Source organism: Carlito syrichta, unplaced genomic scaffold (genome assembly GCF_000164805.1).
Source record: "Carlito syrichta isolate Samal-C Ts95f unplaced genomic scaffold, Tarsius_syrichta-2.0.1 Scaffold316442, whole genome shotgun sequence".
Lineage (NCBI taxonomy): Eukaryota > Metazoa > Chordata > Mammalia > Primates > Tarsiidae > Carlito > Carlito syrichta.
The window spans coordinates 186,119-207,537 of record NW_007260538.1 but is presented as its reverse complement, the minus strand read 5'-3'; the positions used below and the strand labels follow the sequence as shown (position 1 = coordinate 207,537).

The window sequence follows — 21,419 nt, the reverse complement described above, 5'->3', positions numbered from 1 at the left end:
CCAGGCGGGTCTCGAACCCGCGGGCTCAGGCAATCCACTGACCTCAGCCTCCCAAAGGCGTGGGATTACAGGCTGAGCCACCAAGCCCGGTTGCTAATCCTTTTCTTATAGTGTTATGATAAATGTTCAGGGTCTGCTTATGAGTGAGTTTTTGCCAACTGTAAATGTGACAAAGGCCTAACATCCAGATCTACAAGGAACTCAAACGTGCCAAAAGGAAAAAAACAAACAACCCTATTAAAAAATGACCCAAGACAGGCTCGGTGGCTCAGCCTGTAATCCCGTGCTTTGGGAGGCTGAGGTGAGTGGATTGCCTGAGCCCGCGGGTTCGAGACCCGCCTGGGCAGCGAGACCTCATCTCTACAATAAATCAAAAAATCAGCCGAGCATGGTAGCCCATGCCTGTAATTCCGGCTACTTGGAAGGCTGAGGTGGAAGGATCGCGGAGCCCAGCAGGTCGAGGCTACGGTGACCGGGAGCAGCCACTGCACTCCAGTCTGGGCGACGAAGTGAGACTCCAACTCAAAAAAAAAAAAAAAAAAGACCCAAAATTCTTTTCTTCAGCTGTGCAATGAGGATTCTCCCCTTCGACAAATGCTTGTTTCTACTATGAGCTCAGTATTTCCAGAAGAGACAGAAACAAGCGGGAAAGACTGACAGGGTATGAACAAACTTCACATATCCACATATGCTTGTTTCTACTATGAGCGCAGCATTTCCAGGAGAGACAGAAACAAGCAGGAAAGACCAGGGCACTCCTCCCAGGAGGTTCCATTTTGGGAGTGTGGGGATAGTTGATAAGTAAGAAAATAGGCCGGGCCCAGTGGCTCATGCCTGTCATCCCAGCACATTGGGAGGTCGAGGAGGGAGAATTGCTTGAGCCCGGCCTGTTCGAGACCGGCCTGGGAAACACAGCAAGACCTCATCTCTACAAAAAGTAAAATAAATAAATAAATAAATAAGCTGGGCGTGGTGGTGCATGCCTGTAGTCCCGGCTCCTTGGGAGGCTGAGGCAGAAAGATCCCCTGAGCCCACAAGATCGAGACTGTGGTGAGCTGTGATCATACCACTGCCCTTTAGCTTGAGTGGGTGACAGAGTGAGACTCTGACTCAAAAAAAAAAAAGGAAAAAGAAAAATGAAAAGAACTGTGACCAATACGTGCTACAGTAAAAAGAAAACAAGGTGAGAATGGGCACAGAGACGTCTCTGGGGAGGTAATGTTTAGGCTGAAGACTTGGGAGAAGAGAGCACTGATAAGAAGAGCTCACATTTATGGAATGCCTGCTGTATGCTGGGTTCTGCTCTCAGAGTTTATGTGTATCGATCCTTCCACCCTCCCACAAACCATTTTACAGGTGAAGAAACGAAGGAACAGAGTGGTCAGATAACTGGTCCAAGGTCCCACAGCCAGCAGGAGTTGGAGTTGGACTTGAAAGCAACCATCTAGGTTTAGAAAAGTGTCCCTTAAGCGCCGTCTTCCACTGTGTGAGGGCTCGGAGGCGGGAGTAAGCTCAGCCTGTCCTAGAAACAGAAGGAAGATCAGCGGCTTGAGGTCCGAGGAGTAGACAGGAACGGGAAGTACAGAGAGAGAATGGCAGCACAGATCTATCGGGAGAGTTAGGTAAGAAAACCTCCAAGTACGGGAATTAGCCCAGTGCCCTCAAATAGCTGGTACACACCACCAGCCGTGGCCAAGCAGAAGCCTGGTGCCTGGCAGACGGGGATCCGCTGAGGGTCAGGCAGATGGACCGTGTTAGCCCCGGAAGTGTGTTTACAAGGGGGTCTGCTGAGGAGAGTGGGGGAGACTTCCAGAATGCCAGCCATCATCAGAGTTGACCGCCACATGCTCAGGCTCCAGGTCCCCCCTCCCCTGCACCATCTGCCCTCTTTCTCCTGAACAGTGCCACTTAGATCCTAAAGCCTGAAACACAGAGGCAGGCATGCAGGGAGGCCAGCCATCAGAAGACGCAGGCAGAGAAGGGAATGACATTCCATGAACTGGGACCGTCCGTGGCTGTGGCAACACTGGACGCTGGAACTGGCAGGAAGGACTCTTCCCTGGAGGCCTGAGAGGTATCGAGGCCCATCCACACCATGACTGCAGACTTCTGGCTCCCAGACTCATAAGGACATAACTATTGTCCTAAGGCCCCTGGTCTGTGATGGTTTGTTCCAGCGGCCCCGGGGATGACTGCAGTGGGTACATCCACCCTGGCCTCATGGAACCCACATGGCACTCTGTTAGCGGCATTGTGTGTTTGGTATTTTCTTCTCATCTTCATTTTCTGACTTGGAGTCACTCCACCGCTGCTTTCTGCATGCTAGTGTTAACGGCCATGCCAGTTGTTCCAGTGTCTTCCACAGCTAATCACAGGTCTGATTAGCTGATGTCGTTTTCTAGAACTAAGGGTCAGCAGGTTGCTGGAAGACTCCCGGTGCCTAATGAGACTCTGCCACTTCTTCTTGCCCCTTGGTTTGATCAGGAAGCTGGCTGCTTGGACTAATGCCATCAAGGAGCACCCATGCTTGGGTGGGGCTGAATTGGGCCATTTCCCTAGCATAGGGAAAGCCAGGTGCAGTAGTTCTCATCCAGCACTTTGGGAGGCGGAGGCAAGAGGAATGCCTGAGTCCAGGGATTCGAGACCAACCTGGACAACTTGGGAAGACCTCATCTCTACAATAAATAAAAAAAAATTAGCCGGTTACAGTGGCGTATGCCTGTGGTTCCAGCTACTTGGAAGGCTGCAGTGACCGTGAGCAGCGTGCCACTGCACTCCAGCCTGGGTGACAGAGTGAGACTCCAACTCAAAAAAAAAAAAAATCAAGTGGAGGAGAGATCCACACAAGGGACACTTGTGTGGCAAAGAGCAAGGGGTCAGGGAAGTCGGAGTGGGGAGTTCCTGTCTCAGGCATCAGGAATTCCCAGAGCGATAGTCCCAGCTTCCTTGGGAGGTTTTCCCCACTCAGTCCAGAACTAAATCCTCTCTCAGGTGGTATCTCAGTGTAGTTTTGATTTGCATCTCCCTGATGATTAGTGAGGTTGAACATTTCCTCGTGTGTCTGTTGGCTGCTCGGATGTCTTCATTTGTGAAGTGTCTGTTCATATCTTTCACCCATTTTATAATGGGGTTGTTTGTTTTTTTCTTTTCAGCATGTTTGAGTTCCTTGTAGAACCAAGATGTTAAGCCTTTGTCAGACCTGGAGTTGGCAAATACTTTTTCCCAGTCTGTAGGCTGTCTCCCTGCTCTCTTGATGGTTTCTTTGGTTTTGCAGAAGCTTGTCAGTTCAAACATTTCTCAATGTCCCCTGGAGAGAACAACCACTCCATAGGGAACCACTGGCCTAGGTCTACCTAGTTAGTAAGAAGAGTTATGACAAAAGCATTGTCCTGCATGCTTTATAGGTATTATTGCGTTAACATTCACAACAGCTGGGTGTGCTGGCTCACGCCTGTAACCTCAGCACTTTGGGAGGTCAAGGAAGGAGAATTGTTTGTGGCCTGGAGTTTGAGACCAGCCTGGGCAACATCTACAAAAAAAGAAAAAAAAATAGCTGGTGTGGTGTTGTGTATCTGTAGTCCCTACTATTCGGGAGGCTGAGGCAGGAGAATCGCCTGAGCCCAAGAGGTCAAGGTTCGGTGATCCGTGATCATGCCACTGCACCCCAGCCTGGGTGATAGACAGAGTGAGATTCCGACTAAACAAACAAACAAACAAAACACCCCACAACAATCCTATGAAGGGCACGTGTATTCCCCCGTCTTGCAGGTGAAGGAACTGAGTGTGGCTCAAAAAAGCACTTGTTGGTGGTGCAGGTGAGCTCTTAGACACACAGTTAAATGGTACTTTGGATCCCAGATGGGGAGGCGACATGGGTCTAGAAGAACCCCTCAGGGAAGGAAGGAGCTTCCTTGCTTGGCAGTGAAATCCCCAGCCCAGAAGGGGCATGGTGGGCAGTGCCACCTGGCCAGGCCTGGAACCCAGGGCTTCTGGATTCCGGGAACATCTTGGCCTGCTTGGGGTTCCTTCCATCTGAGAACCAAATGACTCTTGAGCATAAAATCCTCCAGTGCTTCTTCCAAAGGCCCTTGATATGACAAGCACAGATGGGAAACTCTCCTCTGTCCACCTTCCTGTGCAGGGAGGGTGTCCCTCCCAAGTGTCATACATCCTGCAGGCGCTTGAAAAGCGTAGGGCTCTTCTCAAAGACCCTCACTCTCAAGGACTCAGAGTCAATTTGGTGCAGAGAAGCTTCAGTGCAGACAGGAGCACAACACCCCACAACAATCCTATGAAGTGGGCACGTATATTCCCCCATTTTGCAGGTGAAGGGACTGAGTGCTCAGGGAAAAGGCCAGGCTGTGGCCAGGCAAGTGGCTCTTCACACACAGGAACCGCCACAGACACCTTCAGTCACAGGGAAAAAGCCAGCCTTGCTGGTTGCCCAAATGCATGATTTTTAGCTCTGTCTGGGGATGCATTCACTGGAATCGTGCCTGTGAGGTCAGATGGGCTGTGCTGGAAATTCAGTGAATGAATGATGCTTAAGTCTCAGCATCCCTGCCCCATTCTGGGCCAATGCTGGCAATCTGCGGCTGCAGCGCAGGAGCTCCCGTGGACAGCATTGCAGTACTGCAGACTAGGTGGGATTCACCAGGGGACGGGGAGGAGTGCAGGGTGTTGGCCTCATTAGGATGAGGGGAGACACACAGAGAACTGTACAGAGAGCGGGTCAAGTCCACAGCAGCTGCTGATGGTCATCATTTCTCCAGCAAACAGTCTCCAGTGTCCCTTCCTCTGGGCCATTCCACCCACAGTAGCCCCCACCCAAGCTGCTGTCTCACACAGGCCCTGTGGAAGTCCCTTTGTGACCCCTGTGACCTCAGGAACACACTTATGAATTTGTTATGATCTGCTTCCCTTTCCACTAGATTGCTGGGTCCCACGAGGCAGGGCCGCATCTGTTTGGTTTATTTCTGCGACCCCAGTACTGGAACGGTACCTAGGAAAAGGCCAACATGCTGTTGTTGAAGGAATTATGGGATTTGTGGAAAGCACAGACTGGGTTTTGTCAAATTTAAGACACCGCAAGTGAGAAAACCACTTCCCGGTGGTCTGGGCCACGCTATTGACTGCAAGTCTCATCTTTATTTCACAGATGCTCAGTGTGGGCTTGTGGGTAAGATGCTCCGTGGTGGGGACCCTGGCATAGAAGGCGTGTGTCCACATTGCACATTCCTCCCCCTAGTATGGTCCAGGGCTGTTGTGGGCATGTCATGGCCTTTCTCTGGGGCTGCACCTTCGCCACTCGAAGGTAAACCAACACGGAGGCCAATGTCAGAGGCTCACCCCATTCAGGGGTTGTGACTCCTGTGACCCACATGCTAGGCATGCCGCAGGTCCACTTCCTTGGCTCTCGGGGTTCTAGTGTGCCACAGCCGGCCTGGTCTCATTTTCCAAACACCCCTGGTCAGGGGTGTTCACGACGCATGGCCCAAGGAGAGGAAGGAATGGGTTGAATGCATGGAGGATTTGACCCATTTCTGCAAAAAAGACTGTGACTGAAAAGTCCTTCTATGAGTGTATGGAATATATGCATACATACATGTGTGTGCATGTACATATGTGTAGATTTGCTAACAAAAAAGTCTGTGGTATAAAATGGTATGCACAATAGGATCCCACTGTCTGTGAAGATACAGAATTATATCTCTACAGGGGGATATAGGTGTACAAAATGATGATTAAATGTTAACAGCGATTTTCTAAGGCTGATGATGGGGTAAAGGTAATTCTTTCTTTCTTGGAGTTTTCTGGAGCAGTTGATACTTTTTAGTAGCAGGCATTACTTATGGAATCAGAAAGAATACCTCTCAGGCTGAGCGCAGTGACTCAAGCCTGTAATCCCAGCACTTTGGGAGGCCGAGGTGAGAGGATTGCCTGAGCTCAAGTGTTCGACAACAGCCTGGGAAACTTGGTGAGACCTCGGCTCTACAAGAAATAAAAAAAAAACATCAACTGGGCATAGTGGCTTGCACCTGTGTTTCTGGCTACTTGGAAGGCTGAGGTAGAAGGATCACCTGAGCCCAGCAGGTCAAGGCCGTGGTGGCCATGAGGGTGCCATTGCATTCCAGCCTGGGTAACAGAGTGAAACTCCAACTAAAAGAAAAAAAAATACCCCCCAAATGATTTCACGGTGGTACAAAAGCCCCACAGAAATAAACGAGACCAAATATAGATACGTATCACCACTCATGTGGTTCTCCTTACTGGGAGGGCAGACCCGAATCTACATATGGCAGACATCAGGAAACCCCCTCGAGGGCTCTTGTATTGCAAAAGGAAAAGAAGGGTTGTGTTCCTCAAAGATGCTTCGTCTCTTAAAAGGCAAGGAGGTACCGAGGTCCCGCTTCAGCTTTGAGGAAACTGGAGCACATGGCAGGTGTGGGCATGACCCGAAGGGAGCCTGCCCTGTGGAAGGACGACTTCTGGGAGGCACGGCAGATCAGTGACAAAGCTGAAAGGCAGCAGGTGTGTTAGGTCATGTACTGTGTCAGCATCAGATTGACTAAAGTTGGTGGTGTGCATGTAAAAAGAATATTCTTATTTTTTAATTTTTTATTTTTTGAGTTGGAGTCTCACTCTGTCGCCCAGACTGGAGTGCAGTGGCCGCTCCCGGCTGCCACAGCCTCGACCTGCTGGGCTCAGGACACATTTTTTTTCTTAATGCAAATGTGTGTGTGTGTGTGTGTGTGTGTGAGTGGCTCCCCAACCACCGCTCCATCCATCCATCCATCCATCCACCTACCTACCTACTTATTTGTATATCTAGGCAGTGGGAAAGAAGAGGAGAGAAGAGAGGGAGAGACAGACAAAAAGAGAGAGGAAGAGAGAGACAGAGAGAAGATGAGGCAACATGTAAGCAACAGGTGAGCCTCAGTAAAGGGAGGGTGAACAGCAGGATTCAGAATCAGGCAGCAAGCAGAAGGTGAGCAGCGAGTGGGAGAGTGAGCGCGTGAAGCTTCTTCTGCAATTACAGCCGTTCCCATCGCTGACATCACAGCCTGAGCTCCGCCTCCTGTCAGACCAGCGGCAGCATCAGATTCTCAGAGGCGAGCGAACCCTATTGCGAACTGCACATGCAAGGAACCTAGGCTGCACACTTCTTAGGAGAATCTAATGCCTGCTGGGCTGAGGTGGAGCTGAGGCGGTGGTGCTAACGCCAGGGAGCCGTCGCAAATGCAGATGAACACGAGCAGAGAGGTTTGACGGCAGAGACCGTAATGTCCATTGCTTGCAGACTCATCCCAAAATAATAATTTCATAGTAATAATCATCTCATTATATAGTACAATGTAATAATAGTAGAAATAAAGTTCACAATGAATATTATGCACTTGACTCATCCCAAGCCATCCCTCCCCCCAGTTCGTGGAAAAATTGTCTTCTGTGAAACCGGTCCCTGATGCCTAAAAAGTTGGGAACCGCTGGTATACGGTATTCTCTGCCCAGTCACTGAGTCATTGTAACCTTTAAAGTAAGTTGGACATTCTGAATATAAGGTTAAAACATTAAGCAAAACTCAAATGCATAGAGATTATACTTTCTAATGGCTAAGAGGTTCTGGCTCCCTGGTTTGAACCCCTCACCCTCTGCCAAGTACACGATGTGCAACCTTAGCCAAGTCACCTTGGCTTTCAGTCTCTTCAGTGGCAAGATGGAATTGAGAGCTGTGATGGCTGGTGCAGATGTGCAAAGCACATGAAGTGGCATGCCCAAGTGCCATGTATTGATCTCTTCCATTTGGCTGCGAGTCCCGAGAGAAGCAATTTATTTATCTGTTTCTCCCACACCAAAAAAAAAAAAATCACAGAACCTTAAATGGGGTAGTTGGCTGGTAAGTGCTGGCGGGCAGGAATTGAGGAGGCAAAGAGGAAGAAAGAGAAGAAGGAACAAAAGATAAAAAGGAAGGGAGAAAAAAGCAAAAGAAAACAAAACCCAGATAAGCCCCGATCCCCAGACCTCAGCCTCCACATCTGTGAAATGGACACACGCTCCCATCTGCCTCAGGGGCATGCATTCAAATGCTCCCATGAGCCAAGCAGGCAGTGGAAGGGGACCAGAGAGAAGCAAGGAGAAGGAGTGGCGACTTTGGCAAGTCGGAAAGCCCACGTCCAAGCCCTGCATACGGCCGTGTGGGCAGGTGGTCCTGTAGGGCCAGATTGACTGGATCTTCCCAGTAGGCCGGGAGGAAGCCTCAGACACGACTAGTGAGAATGTAAAATGGTGCAGACGCTTTGGCAAAAAGTTTAGCAAAAGTTAAAGAAAAGGTCACCGTAGGACCAAGCCTTTCTACCCTTCAGTGTCCACTCAAGAGAAAGGAAAACAGACGTTCACACAAAGACTTGCCTGTGAGTGCTTACTGCAGCATTTTTCATAAGTACTAAAAAGTGGAAGCAGCCCAGCCTGTGACTAGATGAACAAAACATGGTGCATCCACACCATGGGATGTTACTTAGCAACAAAAGAAATGAACGATTGAGCCATGCTACCACGTAGAAGAACTCTAAACACACACCAAGCGGAAGGCGTGGCACCAGAGACCATATATGGTGCAATGCCATTCATATGAAATGTCCAGAGCAGGCAAGGCTAGAGATGGAAAGCATAGAGATGAACAGAGGCTCTAAAATGAGAGCAGGAAGGCTGCCCAGCTCCGTAAATTTACTAATAGTCATTGAGTTGTACACTTGAAATGACTTGTGTATGATTCTAATTTTTTGGCAACCCTGGGTAGACCACACAAAACGTAAATTCAGGCCTCCTAGTGGGTTGTCAGAGGATTTCACGAGATAACCAAAGTTGACTCTGAGTTACTAAGTCCTCACTGTATGCTGGAGACTAGTTCATGCTGTTCTTTACTTGATTAATAAAGCTGATCAATCCTTACAATGGCCTTTTGAATTAGGAACTCTGATGACCCCCATTTTACTGAGAAGGAGACTAAGTCCTGGAGTGAATATGATACAAATTGTCCAAGACCGAATAGCTTGGAAATGGCAAAACCACAAAGAACTCTGGGAGAAGCTCTATGATACTCTTGCATTTCCGCACGACTTACAAGCTGAGCACTGCCTATGTGTGTTCTGGATGGTCTTCTCAAGGGTGTTTCTATAGTGAATGGTCTTGGAAGACAGGGATCGTGTCCCCTTCTGGAGCAAAGAGCAGGTATGCTTAAGGTCCAATATGACAAAGACATTGTCTCTCTCCGGGGAGAAGGTCAGGCAGGTTCACTGCCTGTTTTAGTCAGGTTGGGCTGCTATAAAAATAACATCAGTTTGGTGGTTTAAACAACCTACGTTTATTCCTCACAGTTCTGAAGGCTGGGAAGTCTGAGATGAGGATGCCAGCATGGCTGGGTTCTGGCAAGGGCTCTTTTCCTGGCTTGCAGATGGCCAACTTCTTGCTATATCCTCAAACAGTGGAGAGATACTAAGCTCTGGTCTCTCTTCCTCTTCTTATAAGGGTATTAATTCCATCATGGGGCTCTGCCCTCATGACTTCATCTAAACTGAATTACTTCCTAAAGGTCCCATCTCCTAATAACATTGCGTTCAGGGTTAAGGGTGCAACAACATGTGAGTTTGGGAATGAGGGACACAAACATGTCATCCATAACACCTTCCATTATAAAAGATGGGGGTTCTCAAAGCTGAGGGCTCCTCTCCTGAAACATAATCCACTAGATGGGCAAATGTCACTGGTCCCCTCCGCATAACCCTATGGCAATGATAGCTCTGGCAACTGGTGCAGAAAAATGCAGATACACTGGCTGTCCTTTGAATCCAACTAAGGGGTCTTGTGTCTTCTGCCAGCATCCTCAGAACTGTGACAGTTTGATTTGCCGGCACACACTAGGGTGAAATCTCAGAGCCTTCAGAGTTCTTGACCGAATTTGGAGCTGCCGAGATCCCAAACCTCATGAGCCCACTGCAGAGTAGGCATTGATTAAATGTCAGTTCTCTCTCTCTCTTCTCCTCTCTAAGGCATGCTGGGCTGTACTAAACCAGCTCTGCAAGTGTCACTGATCTCATTAGACCCAAAGCCACGAGCCAAGTTCTGGGAATGGTGTTGTGTTCACCAAGCCAGCCTGCTCAGACATCCCTACCCTGCTTCTGTTGACCCAAGATGTCACATGGCTTTGTTAACAGCCAGGAGCATCTACTCCAGATTCATTTCAGGAGGCAATCTTCCCTTTGAATATGTTTATTTCTCTAAAGATATTGATTATATTCCTGGAGACATTAGTAATGGTCTTCATGTCAACATCATTTAAGAGTAACAAAGGGCTGCTATGGATACAATGGTTAGAAATTTTGTTTCTGGGTTTTGTTTCCCTCCTGGTTTTTGTAGGCTAAAATGTAGCTTCTTTACGTCAAAAGTTATCAGTGCTGGAGTGTCCTTTCAGAAGATCACCTTTATCAAGGGTCCTGGCTTTTAGGAGACTTACAAATCAGTGATCAGGAAGAACCTGTGTTTTCCAATAAGGTAGCCACAAGCCACATGTGGTTATGCAGCACTTGAAGTGCAGCTGTGTGTGGTAAAATACACACTGGATTCCAAAAACAGATTAAAAATATGGAGAGTATCTTATTAATAATGTTTATATTGATCACGGGTAGAAGTGATAACATTTTCAATCTAATGGGGTAAACACAGTGCATTATTCAATTAACTTAATCTTTTTATTCTTACTTTTTTGAATGTGGTTGTTAGAACATTTAAAATTTTCTATGTGATTCACACTGTGTTTTCGCTGGTTTAGAACTTCATCCTTCTCTGCCTCCTCCTCATGTGGGCTTTATGACCTTTCTGTTAAAACACCGGATTTAGGGTCACCCCTAAACCATATGTCACTTTTGGAGGAATTAGAAGAAGAGACCTCTCTGTTGAGACACTACCTCCAACAGTCAGAAAATCATCATAATATACTGGATGATTTTTTGGAAGGCTAGAAAGTTGTTATAATGATGTAGCATGAGTATCGCCATCTGATGGTGGCACCAAGGGCCGTGGACAATCGAGTGTGGGTCTCTACTGCTTGTCTGTGTTGGAGTGAGGTTTGCAGAGAAGTCTTTTCCCCTGCCATTCCTCCACCCCAACAGTTCATGAGGCTTGCTTCCACTTGGGCACGGAGCTTTCAACAGAAGAGAAGGGACGGATCGCCTCTGTCCAACTCGATTTGAGGGGCAAAAAATATTGCCTGGATGTTTTTGTTAGATTTTTTTTTCAGGGGTATTTTTCCAGGGATAACAAAAAAACATAAAGAAAGACCAAATGGTTACTCTCTGGCCCGAAGTAGCCCTGGCATTGTCTTATTCTCTAAGCAGATGTCATGGGTACATTATCATGATTCATGGTGGGAAGACCAGGAATTAAAGTTCCTCTCTCAAAAAATGCAAGATTTTAGCACAGGCATTGTTCTAGACAAATCTCTTCTGGGAAGGGAAAAATGGAAGATATTTTTGACTTTCTGAGCCACAGGGTTTCAGTCAGTGACTCAGTTCTCCTGCTGTAGCACAATGGCAGCCACAGGCGATATGGAAATGGATTTGGGTGGTTGTGTTCCAATAAAACTTTATTTACAAAATAGGCAGTGATTAGATTCGGACCTTGGCTCATAGTTTGCCAGCTCTTGTTCTAGAAGGAGTTGCCCCATGGGCCAACCCACATGCAGATGAATTTTAATGCAGATGAATTTTATTTTTTGCCCATTCAAAAATTACACTGGGTAGCTAACAATGACAAATAAGGTTTTTCACTCATAAGCAGACCCTGAACAATTATATAATACTATAAGAAAGGGATTAGCAGTAGTGGGAAACTGCCAGGGGAGGGAGGGCGAGCACACCTCATCAAGAAGAGTACCTGATCTCAAACCAGGTGAAGTGGGAACCAAAGTGAGGCCTATACTTTACCTACACAATGGCCATTTGTATATCTAACCCTGCATTTTACCCCATAGCTTTAAAATTAAAAAAATAAGGTGTTTAAAAAAAATTTTTTTTTTATAACATCCAGGTTTTCAACTCTTTTAACTCATCTTGCATTTGCTCATGACCACAATTGGTTGTAGCCATTTCCTTGCTGGAAAAGACGAAGAACAGAATCTTGGCTGTCCTTCCAAAACAGGGCATATCCAAGTTATCACGTCACTCATTTGAATCACCTGTCTCACCACTGCAGGCATTCAGGGTTTGACCCATGCTCCAAAGTGTAACTGATGGCTCATCGACAAATGAGTGAATAAAGAAAATGTGATATACACACAAAAATGGAAAATTGTCCAGCCTTAAAAAATAAGAAAATCCTGTGGGTTGTAACAATATAGATGAACTCAGAGGACACCGTGGTAAGTGCAATAAGCCAAGCACACAAAAGCAAATTCCCTTGACCTGTGGAATTCAGTAAAATGAAACTCACAGGAGCAGAGAGGAGATGGGTGACCCCCAGGGCTGGGTGGGGGAGGGAGATGACAGGCAGCGGTACACAGAGTCAGCTAGAGAGGAGGAGTGTGTTTAGGAGGTCTTCTGTACAATATGGTGACGGCAGCTAATAGCAACATATTATACTCTTGGAAATTGATAAGCGAGTTGATTTCTGAAGGTTTTCAGCACACAAATGATAAGTATGGGAAATAATGCATCTGTTAATTAGCTCATTTGAGCCATTCCACAATGTATTTCAAAACAATATGCTGTATAAGATAAATATATAGAACATTTATTTGTCAAATAAATAAGGAAAGAGAGAGAGAGAAAGAAAGAGCAAGACAAAGAAAGAAGGAAAGAAGGAAGAGTGAGCAAGAAGACAAACAAACAAACAAAAAACCCCCACTAGGTTGGCATGATTCCAAAATAGAGAGATGGAGATGGAAAAGTTGAGTGGATCAGTGGGAAGTGTGTTGTGTAAACCTCTGTGCAGTTGAGCCTCGAATTTCAATCTGAACATTTCTGGTGAATGGGGTGCCCAGGTGAAGTCCCACCAGCTCCATCCAGCTGGTTGTGAAATCACTTACTTTGATGACATCCTCGTCTGTGGACTTGCATTCCACCAACTCTGAGATGTCCGTCACGGCACTGTTTTCCTCCACAGAGACCACCTTGATGGGCAGGGCAACTGTCTTTCCAGTGAGTATGGCGGTGTTCAGAATTTCAGTGTCCTGCCAAAAGAACCAGGCACACCAGAGTCAAGGAGATATTCAATTCTGTTGGGTATCAGATGATGCTAGGAACTTCCCAAGAAAAACACAAGGCTGTCCTTGTTTAGACAAGACACACTGTAGCCTCTACCTTAGGAAATTGGGCAGAAGGGCCATGTGGGGGAACGATTTCTTAAGAATGTTTCATAATGTACTCTTAACTCATTTATGATCACCTTCCTAGTTTCCAGCAGAATAAATACTATTCCTCTTCTTTTTTGCAGATACCAACTAGAAGTGACACATCAGTAGGTGTTGTGAACAACAGAAACTTGGGTTTCTGGGTAGTTTGAGCAAGGAGCTATGACAGGAGGCTGATTAGTGACCTCCTCATGGCCTCCTGCCAAAGAGACCCCCTTGATGGACCTGGAATGGACTACCCATGTCATAGCCTCCAGCATCTGAGGATATGTCACCTTACCTAGTTAAAGGGACTGTGCCATTGTTAATTAAAGGAAGGATCTTGAGATGGAGAGATTATCCCGCATTATCTGGGTGGGTCCAATGTCATCTAAGATCCCTAAGAGAGGCAGCCATGAAGGTCAGAGGTAGAGAAGGAGATACAGCGAGGGAAGCAGAGGTCAGGGTGACGTGGCCATGAGCCAGGAGATGTGAACAGCTCCCAGAAGATGGAAGAGGACAAGTACAGATTTTCCCCTGGAGCTTCCAGAAGGAATGCAGTCTGGTCAACACGTTAACTTTTGCCCCATAAGACTCATGTGAGTTACTATGTTTGTATTCTCCTTTACTAAAGCAAATTATTTTTTCCTAATATTTTGATGTTAATAATATTATTTTCCTGAAAAAATGAAAAGACCTAAAAAAAAAAAAAAAAAGACTCATGTAAGACTTCTGCATGCCAGAACCGCAGGATAGTATATTTGCATTAATCTGTTACAGCAGCATCAGGAAACGAATAGAGATATTTATAGGCTAGATCCTGAATTGCTCACAGAATCAGGCTGCAGAGGGATTTGCAAAGGCCGGGTCACCTTCCAGGATGTGGGAAGCAGGAAATAACAGGCAATCTCTCTAGAGTAAGGGGCATGATTGTCAACAATTTTTCTTTGTTCCTTTTAACTTCATGTAAAACGGAATTTCTTGACTTATGTAATGGAAATGCCTATAGCTTGGGATACAATTGTGCCCAGGGGCCAACAGCATCTTGCTTGCTGGTAATTTTCTTGCTGTAATTTCCCCCCATTGCCTCCTCCACCCCCAACTTCAACCCTTTCTGTTCCTGAGTCATTCTGCTCAAGACGTCAGTGCTCTAAAGGGAGGCTCTGAGGTATCTGACTTGGGTCAAAGTCCCATTCCTTAACCAAAGGAGGCTCCGGGCATTTGGACTCATGAGCCAACCAAGAGCGATTGCAATAGGGAAAAGGTGATGACAAAATCATGTTACCGGAAGAAAAGAGAATGCATAGGTTCCTACCAGGCAAACAACACCCACCACTACCACCAATGTTCCTCAAGACCAGTGAGTCAGGTTATTTGTATCCCCAAATGCCTATAATCACTTGGGCAATGGACACCAGATCACTGGGGCTTCATTTTTTTAAATGAAGACTTAAGCCAAGCAAACCGCCTTCCCCTTCTGCTCCCTGGGAGCCCATTCCATCACCGTTACGGGGACTCTGGTTTGTCCTGTTCATAGTGACTTCATGCAACATTATCAGCACTCCACCTCTCATGCATGTTGTGATTTGCAAAGTGATAAAAAAAAAATCTTTTTTCTGACTTTGTAGGATACTACCCACTTGCACTTCTATAGTCCTTCTCTTTATGGCCAGATGAAAATGAAAAAGGGCCTTTGGTCTGGGGACATCTACTGGCACCTTTTACCTTTGGGCAACTTTCTCCCAAAGTCTCTCTCCAGAAACACTGCTCCAGTTTGAAGCGGGAGATGCAAGGAAAGAGATTTCCTCTGTTCTTCCTCCAGGGAAGCAATTGACACAAAAATGACCTTTTGCATTAAACAAGAGCACAGTTGAAAGAGTTATTAGTTGGAAGTAGAGTCTCAGCCTCTCTCTGATGCTTCCGCAACAGCCAGCAGTTGAATGACCCTCTGCCGTGTCTTCTTCAGGGTCCACAGGGTTCCTGGAGCCAGGCTGCAATCTGGCAGTGTGTGCAACAGCTATTACAGATGCTAAGAATATGGTAGCAATCCCCCAAGTCCATTTCCAGGTTCATTACAGGTAATGTTCTCAGAGTTCAGGCTTCACATTTTCTTTCTCAGAATGGTCTTTGGCTAATGACTTCATTAAAAGCAGCAAAGTCCCTCATGGATCAGCTGTGATTAGTTTTCTAATGGTTGTTGCTGTTTTTCTCATACACACACACACACACACACACACACACACACACACACACACACCAACCACCATACAGACACACACACACAATCACACATACACATATACACACATACCCTGTCCTATCTAACACACCCTACACCAAGATTAAGTCTGATTGGATGTTAGATATTTTTCATTGGTCAAGATCAGTTTCAGGAGCAGAGAATTAATAATAGAAGAAGTACCAAATGCTAAAACAAACTCTGAGCTCTGGGCTAAATTGGTCATGCCACGTGGAAGGAGTTGCCTGTATTTAAAAAACAATCCCCGGAGCAGTCACATTGGTGTCTGTTGCTTGGCAGACCCTACGGGTCTGGAGCTCTGGATTCCGCGTTGCCATTAACTTTCTGCACCCCTGATCACACCCCCATCTCATCTCCTGAAATCTTCATTTCCACACTTTGCAAGATAGGGGCTGACTGTGTCACCTCTGACCATCTTTCTGACTGTTCAATCCTAGATGTCCGCCTTAGTTCATTCAGGCTGCTGTACAAAGTGCCATAGACTGGGTGGCTTCTCACTGGAAGGAATTCATTTCTCACAGTTCTGGAAGCTAGGAAGTCCGAGTCCGAGATCTGGTGTCTGGTGGAGGCAGACTTGAAAGTGCGTGTCTGTGCCTGTGAGTGTGTTTGTATACCTGTGTATGTATGTGTGTACCTTGTGTGTGTGTGCCTGCGTGTGCATGTACCTGTGTATGTGTGTGCTTGTGTGTCTATGTTTCTGTATGTGTGCGCCTATGTGTGCATGTGTACAAAATGTGTGTGGGCATGTGCCTGTGTGTGTATGTGAGTGTGCATGCCTGTGGGTGTGACATGGACATAACGGCACAGAATCCTGTGTGGCTCTTTGCACCTCCCAAACACCTCCTTAGTTGAGACCAATCACAGTGCTGTGACTAACACACTATTTGTTTATTTTTATTTTTTCTTTTAAAGATGTGAGGTACAATTCAGGATGAGGTATACAAGTGGACATCGTACAGGTAAAGTTTGGGCCCTCACCTGGTTTGAGATCAGTTACCCTTATTGATGTTATACCCCTCCCTCCCCTGGTAGTTTCTAGCTACTGCCAATCCCTTTCTTGTAATATGATGGTAAATGTTCAAGGTCCGCTTATGAGTGAGAACATGAGGTACTCAGCCCTTTGTTTCTGTGATAAACCACTGAGTGTTTAGGTGCCTATAACCATATTGTTTTCTGTAACCCACCTAAGGCCCCGCTGAATCCAGAAGAATACCTCGTGTGCATGGCGGGCAGGGAGCAGACGCTGCCTTCCTGATCCCATGGCTCAGTGCTGCTCTGGAGAATGTCTACACTGCCCTCTACCTTCCCTCCAGCCCCACCTGGCTAGGACAAGTTCAGCCGTATGGAAGGTGGCTCTTTTCCTGCAAGCACCCAGGTGTACAATTTCTGTGGGCTCCAGCAGACAGTAGGAGACGCTTATCAACGGAGCACAACAGAGGTGCACACATTCCCGGGACGTTTTCTGTATTAAGTGGTTCTTTCTGCCCTTGGACTCTGGTCTCTATCCCTCCACCTCCTCCCATCACAAATGTTCTGTGTGACTGAAAAGAATCAATAACACGGAGTATTTTAAATCACTGCCATTTCAAATTTGAAAAAAGCCTGAGGCTTCTGAGAAAACACACTTTGTTGTTTGATTTGTCCTTATAAATGTAAATTGGTTTGGCCATTTTCTGGGTAAAATGGATTTTTAATTTTTAAACAAATAAGGAACACGAAATTACTCGAGGAGTGTTAAAAAGACTCGGGAGTGTGAATAGACTAAAAAGACGTTACTACAGAGATGGGGATTTATTCCGAGAGTGGGTGTAAAATGCCTGGTTACAAATATCCCCTGAGGGTTCTCGTGCAGAGTAGGAAAGAGTGAGAGATGTATTATGTCCGCACAATGGAATATTATTCAGCCATAAAAAGGAATGAACACAGGCTACGACATGAGTGAGTCATGAAAACAAGACGCTAAGTAGAAAAAAGCCATACACGAAGGCCGCATATTGTGAGTCCATTGGTATGAAATGTCCAGAACAGGCAAGTCCACAGACACAGAAAGTAGAGTCATGGTTGCCAGGGTTGGGGGAGGTGAATGGAAAATGGCGGCTCATGGGTTTGGGGTCTTGTTTTGGGATGATGAAAATGCTTTGAAATTAGAACCTGTTGACGGTTACACAGCTTGCAACACCTAAGAACCTCTGGATTGTATACTTTAAAATGTACATTTTAAGTAAATCATATTTTACAAAAGAAAGAAAGGAAACTGTGTGGGAGAGGGATTGGAGCCCCGGAAAGACCATGACCAGGTTCAGAACTTGCTTTTCTCTGGACCCTGAGGTCTCAGAGAAGCCAACAGGTCTATCCAACCACAGGTTGACTTATCCTGGAAATTGTACTAACAGCAAACTCATCTGTGGCTCAGAGGTCAGACATGTGACCTAGTCAACCAAAGGTGAGGGTTCCAGTCTCTGAGGAAAGGATGACCTGAATCTAAAATGCCCCGGAGAGCAGCAAACGACTTCTCTCAATTCATGTGTCTGGGAGTCAAGAATGTTCTCATTGCTACCATACCCATGAGTCGGTCTACCGATGGGGAAACTGAGGTACATATCTGTGTAAATGGCTTATCCAGTCTATCTAATAGCCAGGCTTGGATGTCCAGCCCAAGACAGGAGCACACATTCTTGACTACGATTATTTTTGATCATGACTGTTCTTGACCACATCTGTTTTAGACTGTGACTGCTTGTTGGATCAAGAACAAAGATCTGAGGCAGTTGCCTTAAATCCTGACTGTCCTTTTCTTGCTGTCATTTGAATTCTCCAAGCGTCAGTTTCCTCAACTGTGAACTCCGGGAATAATTAGGGTTGTTGCGAAGATTAAATCAGATAATGTTTATGGATTGCCTGTCAGGCCTTGGTACAAAGTCCAAGTTGACTCAAAGGGCAGCTATTAAGCAAAAATGTGAAGTGTCTCGCATGAGGCAATTGGGGATGGAAGGAAGCCAATTTCTCCCACTTGAATCTCTCTTTTTCTCTGAAAATCAGGGTTGTGTAGGGGGGGAGGAATAGAAAATAAAATCAAAACAAGTCAAACATGCAGCAAACACCTAAAGACTTATAACGTGTATTAAATGTAGCACTTTTTGGATTTGTTTCAGATTTTTTTCTTTTATCAAAGAGAAAAGACATGGCTGATGACTTTGACAACTCCTTGGTCATGTGCTCTGGTCCTGTTCCTCAATTTCCCTTCCTAGAGGCAGGCACCATCAGGGATCTGGCATGTATCTTTCCAGCTTGTGATTTTACACTTTTATCTCATATCCATGTCCACATAAAGAAAATACGGCATTGTCTCCTGCTTTTATGTTTTATACAAACCTATGTTTGATGTGGTTTCTATAAATAGATCATCCTGTGTTTTCATCAGCTTACATTTTCCCACTCTGTATTGTGTTTTCCTGACCTATCCCTGTCGGCATAGCTGGACTACTTACATCTAATTAGATCTGTATCTATGTACTGATGGAATTTGTCTTAAAGACTAACTGCATTCCATCATATGTCTTTCCTGTATTTTACTTCTTCACTCTTCTATGGATGGAATTTAGCATGGTTTGAATTCTCTGCATTTGCAAATAAGTCAGTCTTTCCATGTGCGTGTGTAGCTGCAGTTCTTTGGCATCTGATCCTAGAAGTGAAACTGCTGACTGAGTGTCTACACATTTTCGTCTTTGATTCTGCCATCTGGCACTCGCCGGTGGTTGTCCTGGTCATACTCTGCACAGCAGTGTGTGAGCCTGTCCTTTCTTGAAACCCTGGCAAACCCCTGTGTGATTGTGCATCAACTTAGCCAGGCAATAGTCAAATGCTAACTTAGCAGGTGCTGTAATGGGCTTTTGTAGATGTGATTAATGTTCGTAATCAGTTGACTTTAAAAAAGGAGATTATTGTAGCTAATCTGGGTGGGCCTGGCTCAATCAACTGAATCTAGAAACAGAGATGAGGTTTCTCTGACCAAGAACAAGTCTTGCTTGTGGACACAGGCCCGAGATCCAGGCTGCCCTTCATGACGGCTTGTCCGTGACTCATAGCTCTATTTTCTTTCTTTCTTTCTTTCTTTCTTTCTTTCTTTCTTTCTTTCTTTCTTTCTATCTATCAATATCTATTATTGTCTCTCTACCTACCTATTTATCATTTATCTATCTTCTACTGATCTAATCTATCTTCTATTGTTTATTAATCTATTAGCTATCATTTATTCTTTATCATCTGTCTACTTATCATTTATTTATCATTATCATCTCTCCTATCATTTATCCATTTATCTAATCTAATATCTGTCATCTATCTAATCTATCTTCTATCATCTATTATCATTCTAATCTATCTCTTATCTATCAATCTAATCCACCCTATCTATTATCTATCAACCATATACTACCTATCTATATCTAGCTATCTATCCATCCACCTACAATTTGTCTAGCTATATATCATATATCTATATATTATCCACTTTATCTATCTTTCATCTATCAGTCATCATCTATCACCTGTCTATCATCTATCTACCTATCATCTATGTATACATCTATTTATGTATTACCTATTTTAGCTATCTATAAATAATTTATCAGTCTATCTATCTGGCATTGATTGAGCTATCCATCCTATCTATCTATCTATCTATCTATCTATCTATCTATCTATCTATCCATTTCATTCTATCTATCCATCCATCCACCCATCCATTCATCCTATTTCCATCCATTCTATCTATCTATCTACCTATCTATCTATATATCTATCTATCTATCTACCTACCTACCTACCTATCCATCCATCCTATCTCCATCCATCCATCCATTCTCCCTCTCTCTCTCTCGTCATCTAATTTACCTATCTAGCTATCTATCTATTGTTTATCTCTTCATTCTGCTTTCCTGTTGGAACCTGAACTGACAGAACTTGGCATTACCAACCTCCTTAATTTAGCTAATTCAGTAGGTAGAGTCCCACTACTTCCCTGTTGCTGCAGTGAGTGTGCCTGGCTCATGGTGACAGTGAAAGTTCAGGGTATAAAGATTGCAGAGAGTTGCTGGCTCTCAGGGCTGGACTGGGCTAGTTCATGATGCCAAGGTCATGGGCATATAAGTGAGAGGGTTGGAAAACTGCTGTCTTCCTTGGGGCAGCTGATCCTGATTTTTGAACTATATGTTGGGAAAGTGACTGCCTAATTTATTCAGGATTCACAAATGACAAAGTGACCATCTCATGGAGAAGGCATAATGAGTCTGCTGTACACTTCACCATGAAAACTTGGCCCTTTTAAGTGGACCAATTTTAAGGGGCTTTTTCACTGGTACAGGCTAAGATCAGTCAACTGCGCACTTCCAGGGAGACCCTGCAAGAAGCTCCATGGGTTGTGCCCAGACCTTACATCCTCATAGTCCAGGGTTCCATCATACTATGGAACCCATGACCCAGAACTTACATTCCAAGAGTCCAGAGCTCCATCACACCATGGAAACTCATGACCCAGACCTTACATCTTCAGAGTCCAGAGCTCTATCACACCATGAGACCCCCCCATGACCTAGACCTTACATCCTCTGAGTCCAAGGCTCCTTCACACCATGGAAATTCACAACTCAGACCCTACATCCTCAGAGTTCAAGGCTCCATCATACCATGGAAACTCACAACTCAGATCTTACATCCTCAGAGTTCAGGGCTCTATCACACCCTGTAACCCCATGACACAGACCTTACATTCTGAGTCTG

General features: G+C 45.5%; 1 protein-coding gene across 1 annotated transcript in view; it reads right to left on the bottom strand.

Moving 5' to 3' along the window:
• Positions 1 to 21,419, bottom strand: part of TMEM132C (transmembrane protein 132C) — a 90,328-nt gene that overhangs the window by 25,450 nt on the left and 43,459 nt on the right. The window contains exon 2 of the mRNA XM_008074440.2: positions 13,079 to 13,222. Coding sequence (XP_008072631.1) covers positions 13,079 to 13,222 — 144 coding nt within the window. The remainder of the gene's footprint in view (positions 1 to 13,078; positions 13,223 to 21,419) is intronic.